The sequence below is a fragment of the Pteronotus mesoamericanus genome, unplaced genomic scaffold (assembly GCF_021234165.1).
Source record: "Pteronotus mesoamericanus isolate MK-2021 breed Mesoamerican mustached bat unplaced genomic scaffold, CSHL_Meso_final scaffold_36, whole genome shotgun sequence".
Classification (NCBI taxonomy): Eukaryota; Metazoa; Chordata; class Mammalia; order Chiroptera; family Mormoopidae; genus Pteronotus; species Pteronotus mesoamericanus.
In genome coordinates this window covers 758,394-775,913 of record NW_026555313.1, presented here as the reverse complement: position 1 = coordinate 775,913, position 17,520 = coordinate 758,394, and the positions used below count along the sequence as shown (strand labels likewise).

Here is a 17,520-nt window from a genome sequence, read left to right as displayed (position 1 = left end):
TCTAATTCAGGCAAGGGCGCAAGGAGTGCGGAGCCAAAACAGGGAGCCCACAAGGCGTTAACTGTGGACCTCAAACTCCCTAGAGACTTGGGGACTGAGCTATGTCAGAGCCGTTTAAAAAAGTCATCTTCTGGGAGATGTCAAGGGACAGTCCCAGGAGTACAAGCACCTCATGGGAAGGTCCTCTCAGTCTATTATTAGCTAAGCCCCTCAGGAGGGATCTCAAGAAAGATCAGCCTCACATTGAATTTTTGGTTGGGCTCCAATGTATATACTGAAAATTCCTAGGACAGGCGAGTTGACACAAGGGAACTCTTGCCCAGAATGTTCTGTTTACTCGGTGGATATGAATTACCCTGTACTGCGTGGAGCAGGGAGTTGTTTAGCCTGGTGGCTCTGGTCCTGTTTACACAGAGGTGCCTGCTCGTACACTGTTTACTCTGGAAACCACAGCGATGGCACAGGCTTTGTAGTCAGGCCGACCTGGTTTGATTCTGGCACCTTCACTCCTGCTTCACCTTGGACACATGGCTTCACCTCGGACACATGGCTTCACCTCCATGCCACCAAATCCTCAGATGGAGCTAACAAGATCGATTGTTTAGGGCTCTTGCGAGGGTTAAAATGAATCTGTAAAATACCTACCACTGGGCTTAGCACATAACAGATACCTAAATAACAAGAGCTAACATATATTATTGGGGGCTTGCTATGTCCCAGGCACTGTGCTCTGAACTTTGCAACGGAACTTCATTTACTCCTCACGACTCCAGTTGACAACTGGAAACTGGAAACTTCAGAAAGCTGAAGTGCAATGAGCTGTGGTTCTGGTACAAGGTCAAATGGTGGTTGTTATGCCTCTGCCCATAGGCTAGACCCTTCACTTGAGGAAAGAGAAGTGGAAGGAAGCTAGAACTGGGTCCAGTAATTCAAAGATGCTCCCTTTGCATTTGACCCTCCCCCTTCTCCAGTTTCTGGGTAAGGTCCAATGTGGACCATCTGTTGAAACTATTTCTTTTTTTTTCTTCTAAGCACTCGGAAATGTTTATTGATTGGACTTGTAGTCATAAACAATGAGATCAGCATCACCCTTCCAAATTTTCTGTGAATGAAAACCACCTGGTGGCCACTGTTTTAGCTCCATAAACCTCTCTCTCCAAATCTTGAGTGTGTACACTTCAGAAAAAAGATTGGCCATTTCACTTTGTGATGATTTGCAGGAAGGAGAAAGAAAGAGAGCTGCAAGGCAGCCCAAGGAAGGAAACCTAGTTTTGGTGTGCCTGCTGTGTGCCGGGGGAAACCCAGTTTCTGGCCAGAATTTCCAGGGATTGCGATTTCCTGGACCCTTCTAGCTGTTTGAATATGCGTTTATAGACCAGGTTGTCATCTCGGATGCTGATCTCCGATAACAAGAATGGCATTGGCAATGAGTAAAGTGGCTTATTGCTAATTACTGAGGCATGGGAGTGCATACCAGGGCCTGGCTGTCCACAGCCTGCTTAGACTCAGCTTCCAGGAGTGCTGGCTGGTGTTCCCACGGTGGCTGCTTTTTGTAGTGCTTAACTTAGATAGAAGAAAACTATTAATCCCACAATGCTCAGGCAGAAAGAAGGTCTAGCAGCCGTCAAAGCTCTGAGTGGAACTGAGGCAGCGGGGCTCTCTTCAGAAAGGCTCCTTGGTCAGAGCGACAGGAATAGCAGAAGTCAAGGAGGTGCCTAGGGGACAGCTTCCCAAACCTCCCCGCCAGGTGTTCTCTTCACATCTTCTCCCTCTCCCTTCTCCCCTCTTCTTGCTCCTGCTTAAAGTTCAGCAAATAAGATGATCAGAACCCATGGGGCTTCTTGGTCATTCAGGATGACTGTTCGATAATTTAGTCATAATTCCAGTTTGGTACCAGGAGGAGGTGAGTGTACTTTCACCTCCCTGAAACGGTTTCTGATTTGACTTACAAGCCCTAAGCTTAATTGCTGGCTGATCCACAGACAGTGGGCCCCAGGAACCTCTGCCAAGAAATACCGAAGGCTGGGCACATGTGCGGGGGCTAACAGAGGGTGTTGAGGCACCGTGTGCTGCGTTGCTGATGTTTAATTCAGTGCTCCAACTTACAGCTGGAGCTCATGAGGCGAGCAAAGGTTTAACCTGGTCTTCTCATACAGGAATCAATTTCTAGGCCTTTCCTCATATAATCGGTTTTTGATGAATTTTTCCCTAAGCCCATGATTGCTGGAGGGGCAGAGGAGTCCAGCTGCTGCCAGCTTGACCAAAGGGTGACTAATTCACTGGCATGCTTGAAAGGTAAGAAAAGATAGGTTTTCCTCTCCCTCTTCTCTTCTTTCAGCTGGAACCAAAATTTGACCCTTTCACTGGCTGGTTCTTTGCAGGTTTACATCTACCTTGGATTGTGTGTGCGTGTGTGCGTGAAGTCTGTGTAGATGTAAACACAAACTAAGCTACTGCTGTTCAAGCTCTAAACCCCATATGCTCACACAGCAATGCACAACTAGTGCCTTTTGGTGTCTGGTTCTGCAGTTATTTCTCTGGCACTTCTCAAAGAAGGTACTTGTTGCCTTGGATGTGGGAAGACGGAGCAGCGGTGAAAGAATTAAGGGAAGAGGAGGCTGGCATGATCCAACAAACCTCTACACTGCTGGTGACCAGAAGCCTCATTTTGACAGATGAGACTGATGTTAGGAGCATAATCTCTGGGCTTCCCTGAGTGAAGACAGCTTAAAGGATGTGACCAGAGAGGAGACCACAGACAAAGGAGAGGCTGGGTAGGGAGGCAGAGGGGGCGAGGCTGACGGCACTCAGGCCACCTGTGTGCTACAGCAGGGGCCCCACATCAGCACTGGAGGTTCCCTGGGGGAGGGCCTGCCAGAGGCGAGTGCTTGCTAATCTGCGGATCAATGTGGAGTAGGCAATTTTCACAAGGTCTTCTCAGACAATATATTTTTTTAAAATTGTTCAAATACAGTTGTCTCCGCCTTCCCGCCACCACTTACCCCTGCCCCTCACCCCCACCCCCCTCCCTCAATCCTTTCCCACTTTGGCTTTGTCCATGGGTCCTTTATACATGTTCCTTGACTTGACCCTTTCCTTCCCTCCCCCCTTCCCTCTTGATTCTGTTGGTTTGTTTTTTCTTTCAATGTTGCTGGTTATATTTTCCTTGCTTGTTTGTTTTGTTGGTTAGGTTCCACTTATAGGTGAGATCATATGGTATTTGTCCTTCACCACCTGGCTTATTTCACTTAGGATAATGCTCTCCAGTTCCATCCATGCTGTTGTAAAGGGTAGTAGCTCCTTCTTTCTTTCTGCTGCATAGCATTCCATTGTGTAAATGTACCATAGTTTTTTGATCCACTCATTTACTGATGGGCATTTAGGTTGTTTTCAGCACTTGGCTATTGTAAATTGTGCTGCTATGAATGCTGGGTTGCAAAGGTTCTTTTGAGTTGGCGTTTTGGGATTCTTAGGGTATAATTCCAGCAGTGGAATATCTGGGTCAAAAGGCAGTTCCATTTTTAGCTTTTTGAGGAAATTCCAAACTGTTTCTCCACAGCAGCTGCACCAGTCTGTATTCCCACCAGCAGTGGACTAGGGTTCCCTTTTCTCCACAACTGGGCCAGCACCCAGTTTGTTGATCTGTTTATGGCCATTCTGACTGGTGTGAAGTGGTATCTCATTGTGGTTTTAATTTGCATTTCTCTGATGGCTAGTGATGCTGAGCATCCTTTCATATGTCTCTGGGCCCTTTGTATCTCTTCTTTGGAGAAGTATCTCTCCAGGTCCTCTGCCCATTTTTTCATTGGATTGTTTGAACACCTATGTACTGCAGTCCTCCATTCACAGGGCTAAGTTCTGGCAAGGGTCCTTGTCTGCATTACAGCCCTCTGCCCCTGACCACCCCTCTTGTTTGACAGGATCGAAGTGAAGGGCCATGTGACCCAAGGTAGGCCAGTCAGAGTCTATTGCCTGGGGATTTGCAAGCAGGGGCCAGGGAGAAGTGGTGGTGCAGACAGGCCATCTAGCTCTTGGGCTAGCAGCCACATTCCAGCATTTGTTCTGGAGGAACAGAGAAAGCTACACTGTAGAAAGTGAAAAATCAAGCAGATGGGTGGAGAAAGGTGGGTGAGAGTCCGCGGTAAGAAGGAGAGAGGGAAAGAGAGACACGCATACAAACAGACCCCTATATACGAACTACACCTTAGTTCTCACACATGCCAGCCCTGGCGCCCAGCCCTTGCGAGGCCTGCCTGCCCGTCCTGCCCGGGGGCTCCCTCACACATCTATTTCCTTAAAAAATAGTCCTTGTATTTGGGCTTAAACTGGCTCAAGTGGATTTTCCCCTTTGTAATGAAAAGATCACTAAGACACTCTTCTTTTTTCTTTACACCTCTACTCTCTTCTCCACCAAGAGAACTTGGTTATTTGGTAAAGATTAAGATGATGCTAAGCAACACTCACAGCATTAATTCTGTTAATAGAAACTTCTTGACATGCTGATGAATGGATTCTCTCTTATGAAAAGATATCCAAATATTTATATGCCATATTATCCCTCCTCAAAATTTCTCCTGCTGTTCCTTCTTCCTCAAGGATCCTTTGGCTCTGAGTTCCCTGGCACTGTATCTTGCAATTCGGAACAGATGCTGTGGTGAGTCTATTCCATGGGTCGGCCACAATCTATGGGGTACTTGAGGAGTCAGCTCCATTGGACGATCGTATTGACACCAAAAATAATTTCTTTTTTCTGAGGTTGTGAGAATGGGAAGTCAATAGGAAGGTATTTCATTTACTTTACTATTTACAGAACTACTTAGGTTCGTTCCGCCTCACAGATATTCTACACTCAAGGGCTCATTCTTCACATCTGTGGAAGTCAAAATGATGAACCCAGAAAGAGACGCCCAAAATATAATCCAAACAGAGCACTGCTTTTATCATATAAGAGTGGTCTGTTGATAAGAGGCTTATTTGATGCAAACCAATGTGAAAGATGATCTACCTTTAAAAGTCACATTCATTAATTAAGCAATGGGAAAATAACATAATAAAAAGCTAACCCCACAAAGCCTGTGGATTGGCTTTTTGTTGTCTTTTTAAAATTTGCTGATGAAGTCTCTAAGGTGAGGAAACTTGTTACTTCTGGAAAGGATCTTCAGCTCTGCACGGTCCCTATACCCACTGCAGGTTGCCATGGTTCTGCCAGGCAACAGGAGACATAGGCTGTGAGTGGGCGTGCAGCTGAATAGTCTATTAACCAATGCAAGAACACTCCAATGAGGGCTTGTCGTAGATCGCTGCGAGAGTGAACTGTTTTTAAATGAATTCTCTAACAAGGAAAATGCAGAATAGAAGTTCAAACCAAACTCTGTTTTGCAGAGCTCTGGGTGAGAGAGAAGGAAGAGGAGGGGGAGAAGAGATGTCAGGGCCAAGCAGGAAGGAGGGGGTGCTGAAAAATGCACCCCCTCTCAACCAAAAATGTTTTTTGGCTTTTGTGCATTTGACATTTTGGGCTTTCAGGTAAGCTGTCTTTTAAACAATGATTCTGAGTTTCAAAACCACTGGTTTAGACATTGCAAAAAGAAACAAAGATTAGTGTAAATGGCTGTTGTTAAAACACAGGGAAAAATGTTTTGGAGAGATGAATCAATATGAGAAAATGAGACAAAGCCTGAAGTGTGAAAGATTTAGTCAAACTTTGTTGCTCAAATTTAAAAGGAAAATAGAACTTTTCCCTTTTACATCGTACAATGGCAGCAAAATTACTCTAAAGTACTGATTAGTTCTCAAGGCCTCCCCGAAAGGCTACACACTCATGAAGCTTTTCTGATTCAATTGAAGCTTCAATAAGACGCTTCAATTCTTATTGAAGCTTCAATAAGACGGATCTCTCCTGTGCGGGAAAACCAGCACACACACTTTGGGGTGCGGGGAGCAATCCTCTATCGAGTCCTGGCCGTAGTCCGCCTTGTGCTCCAGGCAGAGGCAGCTGAGTGCCTGCCTCACCCCTCCTTGCTGGCTTACTTCACAGTGTGTCTAAACCCTGTCTCCTTGTAGGGTTTTAAAAATGTATGGTAACAGAAATATTTCTCATATGAAGAGATATAACAAGTTTAGGCAACAGCTTATTGAATAAGAGGATGCTATTGATACATGATCCAATTCTAACTCAATCTTTAAAATAAAATTTTAAAATGATAGTTTTTAGGTCCTTATCATTGCAAAGGAACCGAACCCAACCACCAAATCTTCTATTGAGCTAAGCGAGGAAAACAATATATTTTGGTCTTCACATACTTATAATATTTTGTTATTTTATGTAGTTTACCTATTACTCTTTAGCATTTAGGCCCCAACATGAGTTTGTAGGTATGATTTGATAAAATATTTATTTGAATCTCAGCACAAGTTCTATTGAATATAATTTTATCAAGTCATTTTTCCTACTGCATTTTATTTCTAGAAACTGTACTTATACATTGAGGTATAATTCATTTTTTTAACCTTCATAATTTTTTTTGGCATATATAGCTTGAAAACTTGCTTGACTGAACATATACCCATTCATCCACTTCACCTCCACCTCTACTGTTCAACCTTCCCTGTATTTTTTTAGTTAAAATAAAAATGCGCTGCTCCTTCCATATCACCGCTGTCAGCTTCACAGCAAATTAGGTAACGGACTGATAATGCCACATATATACAGGATGCACAGGGCATTTGGCTGGACTATACACATGTTTGTGAATTAATTAAAAACCAATGTGAAGACTTAAACTTTCTATAACCACCATAGAGTAGAAGTCCTTTTTTTGCCTTTTCTTTTCTTAATATAAAAAGATACACAACAGATACTTCTATTTCCAGGAATGACAGAGTAAGATCCTACTAGATGATTTGGCTCCCCAAGCAGAAAACAAACGTAAAACCTGGGCGTAATACAAAGAGCAATGATCTGCAGGGAGTGAAAAGTGGCCTCGGGCAGGCTGATGGTGGGGCGGCCGGCTCCCTCGGAGAGGAAGGGGGAACTCCGCAGGCTTCGTGCTGCTCTCGATGGTGGCAGCAGTTGCGTTTCAACACACTGTGCTCTTATAATGTGTACATTTATTTTATTCTATGTAAATATAGGTATATAAATCATTTTAGGTATTTATACCTAAATCAATACCTAGATATTTATAAGCATATATTATTAGTTATATATGATATACCTAGATTTGTTTTAATTAAGGCATTATTACAATATGTACATATAAGACTATGACTTTTAAATGAGCCCTTTGAATGGCTTAACATCAAAACTTCGCCCAAAGATGGAAGTTCATGCTGGGGAGATTGTTATATGTGGGTAAAAAAGTGGTTCATTTCGGGTTGATCAGAGAGAAAGCAATGTGTTGCCTGCAACTATGTTTTCTCCCCGCCTTTAACTTCGGCAGCCCCTCCCATTACCATTTTTGTAACTTGCTTTGAACAGATTTTTTTTCCTCTTTTTTCTACCAACCCAGTTTTTGTAAGCAAAAAAGAAAATTAGTAACAGATGCAAGCTTATTTTTAATGGTCTAAGACCAAATTTTCTGGACTTAAAACAAACATTTTATGCCCTCAAAGTTCTCGGATTCCATTAAGATATAGCTGTCTGCCCTCACTACAATTCATGAACCAAAAATACTTTATAAAACTAGCTGTAAGAGGCTACACCACAGAGTTACTCGTTGTATCAGCTTATTTTTCATTTTTATCAACCAGAGAACGGAAGGTTTAACTTCACAGACATTTTGAGAAAACTTCTTTTTTAGACTCTAAACTCTATCCTGGTCTCAATAGTTTTCTTTTTTTGTTTGTTTGTTTTTTGTTTTAAATATATGAAGAGACACACCAGATTATTAAACAAGACTGTTTAATTATAATCGTCTCTGGTCCAAATACATATGTAGAGCTCAGAAGGACAAATTGTGAATTCCAGTAGTTAAAACTCACTTTAGAAGACCTGGCTACATCATTATAAAGTCACAGTACTAAATAATTTGCATCCAAAGAAGACTCCTACTACAAAATTATTTACATTCGCTTACTGCCCCAAATTCTTCTAGGGGTAAAAATGTGAAATTTTTCATCACCCCCCAGAGCCAACAGAGAAGACCTTTGGAGAAGGAAAGAAAAGAAATAAGAAAAAGGAGGTCTGAGCCCTGGCTGGTACGGCTCAGTGGATTGAGTGCTGGCCTGCAAACCAAAGAGTCGCTGATTCAATTCCTAGTCAGGACACATGCCTGGGTTGTGGGCCAGGTCCCCAGTAGGGGGCGCACAAGAGGCAACCACACATTGTTGTTTCTCTCCCTCTTTTTCTCCCTCCCTTCTCAGTCTAAAAATGAATAAATAAAATCTAAAAGAACAAAAAGAAAAATGAGGTCCTAGTTGTCATTGTGGTTTATGCATTAAACAACTAAGGGACTTTGGGCAAACAATTTGATTAATCTTGGTTGCAGTTTCTTCGTCAGTGACACATGGAGGTCATGCTCAATGAGTTCTAAAACCAGGGGAAGTCCAATGCTGCCACATCTCATGTTATGTCTCCCCACCTCCCCTGTACACAAAAAGTGGCTCCCCAACAGCGGCTCAGTATGAGCACGGGCTCTAGAGTCAGAATGACCTGGGTTGAAAACCTGTCTGCTCCACTCACCAGTGTGTATGACCACGGGCTATTACTCAGCCTTCCTGTGCCTCAGCGTCCCTGTCTATTAAATACCTGTAATGGATACAATGGAGCTATCGAGGCTCCCAGTAAGTATTCAATTAGTGCAGGCAGCCCTTGCTGTTGTAAAATGACAACGTCCAGACCTGCCTGAGCCAGGACCTGAAGGGGAGCAAACAGGGGAGCAAACCTGCAACTCCACCTGAGGATAAACTTAACCATCAGAGCAACAGCTTCCAGAGAAGCCATCATTCACAGTGGCAATCAAATGGCCTTTTAATGAGCTCCAGCTAAGAGGACACATGCACTGCTGGAGACCATACCTGTGACCTTGAAGGTCCTCTCCAAGCCAGTTATTTAAGATCTGCAGTAGGATGCTATGGTACGATTTATGGCACTGCTGAGCGAGGTAGCCCTGAGACTCACTGCCAGGCAGTTAGCTACCACAAATAACCCCAGGGCTAGTCCTACCCAGCTCTATCTTCCATCAGTAGCCAATTTTGGATCCCAACTGCGTAACTGAGGTTTGTGACTATATTTGTATGTGTCTATTTACCTAAAATGAAAATAATCATGCTCACCTGATTAGGCCTTAAGTAAAAGATGACCGCAAACCTCTTCCAGGAAGGAAAATAACAATTAGGGCAATTTATAAAATAAGATCTCAAGAATACTTCTGAAGTTCTTTATTTTCCATCCTCCTTATACTGGGGTTCCTTGTTTTCCTTCCCTTCCATGACTCGAACGGAGGTCAGCAAACCACGGCATGCAGGCCGAATCCAGGCCACTGCCTGCTTTTGTAAATCAAGCTTCGCTGGAACTCAGTTGCTCCCATTTGTTTATAGATCGTACGTGGCGGCTTTCAACTATAGGGACAGAGTTGAGTGGTTGCGGCCAAAAATTATTTACCATTTGGAGTTTTACAGAAAAGTTTGCGGACCTGTAGCCTAGAACGCAGCTAGTTCGTAGGAGGTAGCCAACAACTATTTGAATAAATGATAATGACCATCAGGTCATTCAATGTCCAACAAATATTTATTAAATGCCCCTAAGTGCCAGGTGCTGGGCCAGGTTTCAGAAAACAATGACGTGGGACTACAAGGGTGAGGGGTGACAGATGAGCCCCAGCCCTCGTGGTGTGTACCGTTCAGTCAGGGAAGACCAAACACGAACACCTAGTGACTTACTTACAGGGTGATGAGTGTTTAGAATGAAAAAGTACAGGGTGTTGGGGGATTATATAAAAGGAAGATCTGACCCTATCTTAAGACTTCCCTGAGCAACAGCCATTTCATTTAAGCTGAGACCTGAACGTGGATTTCCTGGTTCTGCACTGTCAGGAAAAGCGAGGGCTCCCCGATGCCACATGAAATGCCAATAAACTTCAGTATGTTTTTCAATCTGTACTTACTCCGCCCATCCAACTAGCTACGTAGTTAGTGCAAGGAACAGGGACTGTAATAAAGTTTAAGACACTTGACTTTTCCATCCCCAAACAGGAATGCCAAGCATATAAATAAATCCTAAGTCATGTTCACTTGCTAGAGACCTGACATCAACACATGACCGGGAGACAGTTCTTGAATCAGCTCTGGTTCTTTAAGCACAGAAAATCAGCCTAATTGAGTGATGTTGATTTTTACCCCTGGGAAAAAGATTTGATGCAACATAAACAGATGCCCTGAAGCTTGGGTGCACTTCTGGTTGTCACGTAGGTTTGAAGTTTCTCAGTGCTGCCTGCCAGGACTGAACAAGTGGCTTAAGCATGCACACGCTCTGCTTCCCAAATTCAGAAGGCTCAGTGGGCCACGCCAGCATTCTCTGGGAACACGGGCCGTTCCCCAAACCTGCCCACTAGCAGGACCTTCCAGAGAAGGTGAGTGCTAAAACAGACAGGGGAAGGAAGGAAGGAGACAGGAAGAGGTGTTGCAGAAAAAATGTTTTTTATAAAGTCTTCTTCACACTTCCTACTAGTGGTTCTTCCTCAGAGCTCTGGCTGAATTAGGGCATTAATCCTGTTTCTTTAGAGGAAATGGAGATGCAGGGAGATTAGGCATCTATCCTCAGGTCACTGAGCTTGTTAGTGGAAGCCCAGGAATAAGAAGATGCAGCAACTGATCCAAAATCATTTGCTTGAGGCCATGCCTACAAAACCTTTCCTTTTTTGAATTGTACAGTCTTACCAAGGATAGGGATCATGTTTAAGGAGAAATCAGTTAATTTAGGGCAAGAAAATTTTGTTAACTTAAACGATGCCACCACCTTGTCAGGCTTCAAGGACAATTCCTTCCCTTTTGCCCAGGCAGGTCTGTGGTGTCTGGCACGGTCTATGGTTTGGTCAGTGCAAGCATCTGGCCAGCTGCTACAAAAGCCTTTCCCTTACACAGCCAACTGTCACCTCCAATGCATCTCCATCCGAGTAAAAGAGAAGGAGCCAAGGGAGTCAGAAATCAACTTTACCAATTTTTATTATACCAATTTTTCATGGAAAACACCACTGTTCCTAACAGTGAAAGATTCCCCTTACCTGGATATCCCCCTATGTGAGGGGAAAAAAAGGAAGGAGAGAAGAAGGCAGGCAAAAAAGAATTTAGGCATTATTAATTTGCTTCCATTCTGATAACAGTTTAAAAAAAAATAATTTTGCCTAAATGCCTTGGAAGTAACTGAGAATAACCTTGAGCATCTCCCAACATGACTAGGAAACATTGAGCTAAAAAGAACATTTTTATACTGATACTGCATGAGGAGAATTTTAAGCCTACAGTTGCAAGGACTTTCCACATTTATTCATCACTTTAATAGTTATTGAGTACATAAAATTCAAGGTATTTTAGTGAGGGTTGGTGATGGATGATGGTAGAGAACACCTGCAGGTCTCTCATCCAGTGGAAGAGGTCCATGCAACTAAATGGTGCCCGTACAGAATGCACACAGAGCAGGAGCTCTGCACTGAGTCCGGAGGAGCTGCAAGTGCCCAGGGGAGGTAAACCAGTGTGCTCATGCCCTTCCTAAAGAAGCATGATATAATGAAACCCAACGAGAATTCAGGATAATGTCCTTATGCTACATGTAGGTCTACAGAATTAATGTTCATGTTATTGTCATTTCTGCTTCTTGTTTATAGGAGCCCTATACGGAAATACAACAGCTGGAGGAATTTTCTTTTAGAAAATTATTTTAGTCTCTTTTATTTTATTTTAAGAGATAAAAAAATCCAAGTACCTAAAATAAGACTCAAGGCTAAGATGATGATTACAAGACACACTGAAAATGGTAAGTTACTGTTATGTTTTAAAAAAAGATGGTCCCACACATTTTTTAAAACTTTTAAACCCATAAGAATTATGAGGAAAATCAAAAGTATATACAAACTCTGACTCATTTATACCCGTTACTCATCTATTTAAATGAATAACTGAATGCTCAAAAAATTTCTTAGAGAGAGATACCATTTAACAGTCAGAATCTAACTCACATAGAACTAGGTTTAACCAAATCCACTGAGCCCACATGGCCTAAAGGGGCGGAGGTACGTTCTTTGGTGTCCTGGAATACAGCTTGGCCATATCCTGGAATAACACAGGCACGCCAGAGCTAATCAGCTCCCACTCAACCCAAGAATGTAATAAGATCATCTCTACCCATCTAGTTTCCCCACATGTAATATTTTATTTTTGGCTTTCTGGCCTAATGATGACGGGAATTCTGCATACTTATCAGTTTTCAGAAAGAAACGATTAAAAAGTTTCATTTACTGAAAAGATGACAGACATTCCCAAGGCTCTGACTTTACTGGACAGTGGCCTAACTCTATTGTGTGTGCACACGCACATGTGTGTCTGTACACGCGTGGGCATGACAAATAAACGAACAGAAAAACCAGAAATCTCAGTAAGTTAAAGAAGTTAAAAGACAAAGAAGCCCTCATTTTACACAGCCAGACCAAATAGGAGGTCCTGTTTTTCAGGAGCAATTTGGCTGCAAAAATATTTGAAAAAACAAGTAAAACCAGAAGACCAACCCACAAAACTTTGAATTCTTCCAATGAGAATAATCTGACACCATGACGTGATAGAGAAAACAAAACAATTCCTCTCAGTCTTCAAAGTCCTAAGCACTTAATTCAGTGAGATTTTTAACATGACAAAGAGAAGCATAATGATCACCCTGTTGAATGTTCCTCTTAACGTGTATCAGTAAGCGGTAACTGCCCCCGGCAGTCCACCCAGGCCTTCCTCAGGCTCCAATGAAAGAGCGGAGTTCAGTCTTTAAAGGAAAACTACCGGGGACAGCAGGGAAATTTAGAAATCAGGCCTGGAAGGACCTTCCCCTTCCATTAACTATGAGAACGTTACCAAAGTCCGACCGACAGCTCACATTGCAAGAGTGCCTTGGGTGTTCTTGGACCTGGACTCCTAACTTCACCATGAATAACTAGCAAAAAAGCCATTATTCTCTACTTTCACCTTGCCTCTAACTTTCCCACTCACCAAGGGGGTTGTGAGAGGCTTCCCAGCTGAGCCTTAGCTCCTTGGTATGCACTGTCCAGAGAAATCACCATTCTCTGCTTGGCAGTCTTGCCCTTCTGTTAGCCAAATGCTAGAATCTCAAAGAATGGCTCCTCTTGAGTGTGCAATGGTTATAATTATGATTTCTAGGCATTTGAAAAGTGTTCTAATAATAGAGTTTCAAAAGAATATATAGATAATGGATCACATTGACATATCCTTGAAGAGGGGCAGAAACTCGTGCCTGCCATCTGTCCCCACATCCTAAAATGAAAGCCTGACAGAGAGTACGGCCCACCACTAGCCTTCCCGGCATGTCGGCACCTACTGTTATTACTCCCGCTCTCTTACCTATGGGCTGAAGTGTGAGATGACTCAACATGTTCAAACTTTAACTCATTATCTAATCCCAACCTGTGCCTTCTGCTTTTTATTGGAAGACTGACCATCCACCTAGTTATTCTTGTCACACTTCTTTCTCTTTTACTGCCATCTTTCAATCGGTCCCTTGCTTATCTTCTACTCTCCGTTACTACTTCTGTCAACTAATCTGCTTGCCGCCAGCTTAGTTCCTAATGAATTTCTCTTCTACTGTTCCTTCCTAACTAGCTTCTAAAATATAAATCAGCCTTGCAAACAATGAAATCATAAATATATTTGAAGAAAAAATAGGTGAATATTTTTATAATCTTGGAGTGGGGAAAAGCATTTCTAAGCATGATATAAAACCTAGAAGGCATAAATACAGTTACTAAAAAATGTTTTGTAAAATAAAGGACACTATGATCAAAGGCAAAAGAAAAAAACAACAACTGGAGAAATATCTGCAACATATACGGCATGGGGCATGCGAATATCCTTACTCACTAAGAAAACTCACTAAGAAAAAAACCTATCTAAATTTGAAATAACAGCTTGAGTTCATCTCTTGGGCACACCAGGAGAGGAAAAGCTAATGAAAATAATTATAAAGCGTGATGATGGTACAAAGTGTCCTGTAAAGAAAGACCAGGTATGGAAAAATTGGTTAGATATCACTGTTAGCAAACCTGCTTCAAATGCCCTGCCTAGATTCAGTTATATCACATGTCAACACTGAGGTACCTATAAGCGGTTGAAAAATCCCTCTGGACTCATTTACACCTTTGGGACACAATGGAGTATGCCTGCGCAGAACAAACATTGACCATAAAGTTGGAAGGGTATCTTAGTCTGCATTATTGATGTTTTTAGCTTTGAACCAGAAGGTTAAAACCTTCAGGAACATTTCTGAACTCATACAACACCAAACTTTATCATTCCGTCAGGACAGCCTGGGGTAAGAGGCTAGAGCAAACATCCGTCAGATGAAACTAACTGGCTTCCCCATTTGGATATAAACTAAGCGAGAGAATAATATTCCCTGACAAAAAGGCAGTGTAACAGCAGAGCGACATTGCTGGTAAAACTGCCACAAAGACACTGACTCTACCTAGGCATCTGATCACCCAAAAGTAAGGTACTACATGCAGATAGTACATGTGATTCAGTTTTCAAAAGAAAGCTCAGATGAGAAGGTAAATCTCCTATACCCTTAGGAAGAGAGAAATTCTGTTAGGAAAGTAAATAATTCGAGATGCTGATGTAGCTTTTTATGTGAATCTGGAGCACAGGCCAGTTCTCCTACTTCAAGACCACAAAGGACCTGATGCAAAAGCCCTAAACAGTACGAGTGTCCATTTGCCAAAATAGATTTTAGAAAATGAAGCTGAGACTAATAACGAGTGCAATCATGAATAAATTTGGGTGAAGCAAAGGAGCTTAACCCAGCCAAACAGTACTGGAAATTTGAAAATTTAACCAATTATTTCCCAGCTTGAAAATGTACGGCTGTGCTGAAGGATGCAAGCATCAGAATACCACAATTATACATTGGTATACATTGGATGGTCAGTGTCTGAATAAATGGCTTTTGTTGTTTGAACTGTCTTTAGTTTGTAAGCACTTAACTCACAATGCTGTTGAGATTTATGACAGAGAAATGAATTCAATTTTCTAAACAGCTTTAAAAAAAACAAAACTGTATTTTTACATTTCTGATTTGTACCATGAATCTGCAGAAATTCTAACCCTGTCTGATTTCTCAGAAGCCATTTGATTCTATCATTTGCCTTTGGCAAAATTAATACACTATCCTCCCAATAAAACTGGAGGCAGAGGAAGCTACGGTTCATTTTATTCTAGGCAGAAATGGGCTCAGTAGTCTTTGGAAACAAGCATCACACATGGAGATTACATGATGTGATCATTTAGGTGGCCCAGGCCAGAAGGTCAGAATAAACATTACGGAAATTGTACCTAACAACTTTAGCTTTGTCTCTGGCAGACATTAAGAGGTCCAACAGCTTATATGCTAAATTAAGAAACAAAGAGCACACAGCATAAAACCTTCTTAGAATGAACATGATTCTTTTCTCAGGCCCCGGTTTAAATAAATACCAACTTTGGAATGGGTAAACATGGAGACTCACTCTGGGAAGCATAAAGGCCCTCCACAGCTCTGTCTTCGTGCCCGTCATACTCCCTGCTGGACAGCTGCCTGTTGGCAGTCTCCAGTCGATCTGCGCACAAAGAGAAAATGATCATGAAGAAATGTGTAAGGATCTAAGTCATCATCCACTGAGGAATGACATGGAGCCAAGAGTTGGGTATGAAGAGATACTCAGACAGGAGCCCCAAACTGAACAACTTTTAGGTAGGAACAATACATTCCAAGCTGTCAGAAGAAGTCTTTGGATGCTACACTGTGCTTTTATGTAATGGAATGCCAAGGCATGCACCAGCAGGAGGCAGCTGAGGACAAATTCTGAGAAAAACCGCTTTGATGCTGCTGAACCAAGCTCTGACTTGAAGTCCTTGCGAAGGAGTTGACTTTCCTTGGCCTCAAACCCAGCCCTAGCCTAACTTTGACCTTGAGCCCTCTGTTTTAACCTGTGACTGCTATCTGAATCCTGAAACCAAAAACTAAAAACAACAATTAAATAAACACAAAAACAAAGTCAAAATGACCTAAATGGATGAAGATTCTACAGTTAGTTGTATGCTTGCTCAAACCACTTGGTAAATGAATCTTCATTTATTCAATTAAATAATTCAGCTTAACAAGTTTTCATTGAATGTATGAATGTATATGATATGCAAGATAAAAAGGTTTGTAGTAATAGAAAAGGTGGGATCTAGCTACTAGAGACTCAATACTCAATACAATGAGTATTTTGACATATAAGGTGACTGAAAAATGGCTTGGCTTAGTGAAAGTGATGTTAAATTTTATGGGTTAAACCATTCTGTATGTTGGAGTTTGCCAAGACCCTGCAGCACGTGGCTCCTAGCTCTCAGGGGGTACAGATGTGTGAGCGTGTGTGTATACAAACACACAAACTGTGGGCCTTTATTTTTCCCTAAGAGGGACACATGTCTATCTCTGTCTTCTATACTATACCCATCAAGTGTTCAGTGTTGGCTTTCAAAGCATGCTACCAAATGACTCAGCTTGATGTGGGAAGAGCTGTGCATCCAACACTTGTCTTTTCAAACATTCCCATTCATAGATATGAGTCACTGTTAAGCACTTTTCAAGCAAGAAGCTGCACACATACTCCTTTCATTTCTCACACAGGTCGTCACTGCTCAGGCTCAGTGCTGCAACCTACAATCTACAAGGCAGAAAAACACAATTCTGCTCTTTCAGTGCCCTTTCCTCAGGTGGTTGGAATTTATAAGATTATCTAACACAATTTGGACCTGAAGCTGTTGGCTACATGAGAGATTTGAGGTAGAGAGAATACGAATGGAACTTGACATGCCTCGGAGGTCTCTGTTGAAATCATGAAGTCTCCGAATCTCTCCCTCCAGTTTGTTTCTCATCGCCTTGTCCAGTGACTCTCGCTTGGTGGTAGACTTGACCAGACTCTCATAGGCTTCCGAAATTCTCTGAAGTTCTTTTTCAAACTAAAAGAAAGAAGTGGCATGAAAGTGGGACTCTGACATTCACATCGGTGCCTTAGTTACACTGACTCGGACATTCCAAGTGTGAAGGTTGTATCTTCAATGCAGCCTTCTCTGCATCTCGAGTTTCACGTCTACCCAAACCGTGTAACTCAGTGATTTTCAACTGGCGCACCCCAAGAGACACACGGGCGTGCTGCATGAATTTTTAAAATATGCAATACCTGGTTATTTAGTTAGGGGCACTGACCTCTTTTTCCTTAGATTGTCAAATAAAAAAATGACAACAGCCAACACAGTAGCTGACTGGTGTGAATGCCCTGTCTTGAG

The 17,520-nt window shown here is 42.3% G+C and overlaps 1 protein-coding gene across 9 annotated transcripts in view; it reads right to left on the bottom strand.

Moving 5' to 3' along the window:
• Positions 1-17,520, bottom strand: part of AMOTL1 (angiomotin like 1) — a 152,563-nt gene that overhangs the window by 26,289 nt on the left and 108,754 nt on the right. For all 9 annotated transcript variants that reach the window (XM_054592223.1, XM_054592224.1, XM_054592222.1 and 6 more), the window contains 2 exons: positions 17,049-17,193; positions 15,714-15,803 (listed from right to left, as the gene is read on the bottom strand). In XM_054592223.1, the coding sequence (XP_054448198.1) occupies positions 15,714-15,803; positions 17,049-17,193 (235 nt within the window). The remainder of the gene's footprint in view (positions 1-15,713; positions 15,804-17,048; positions 17,194-17,520) is intronic.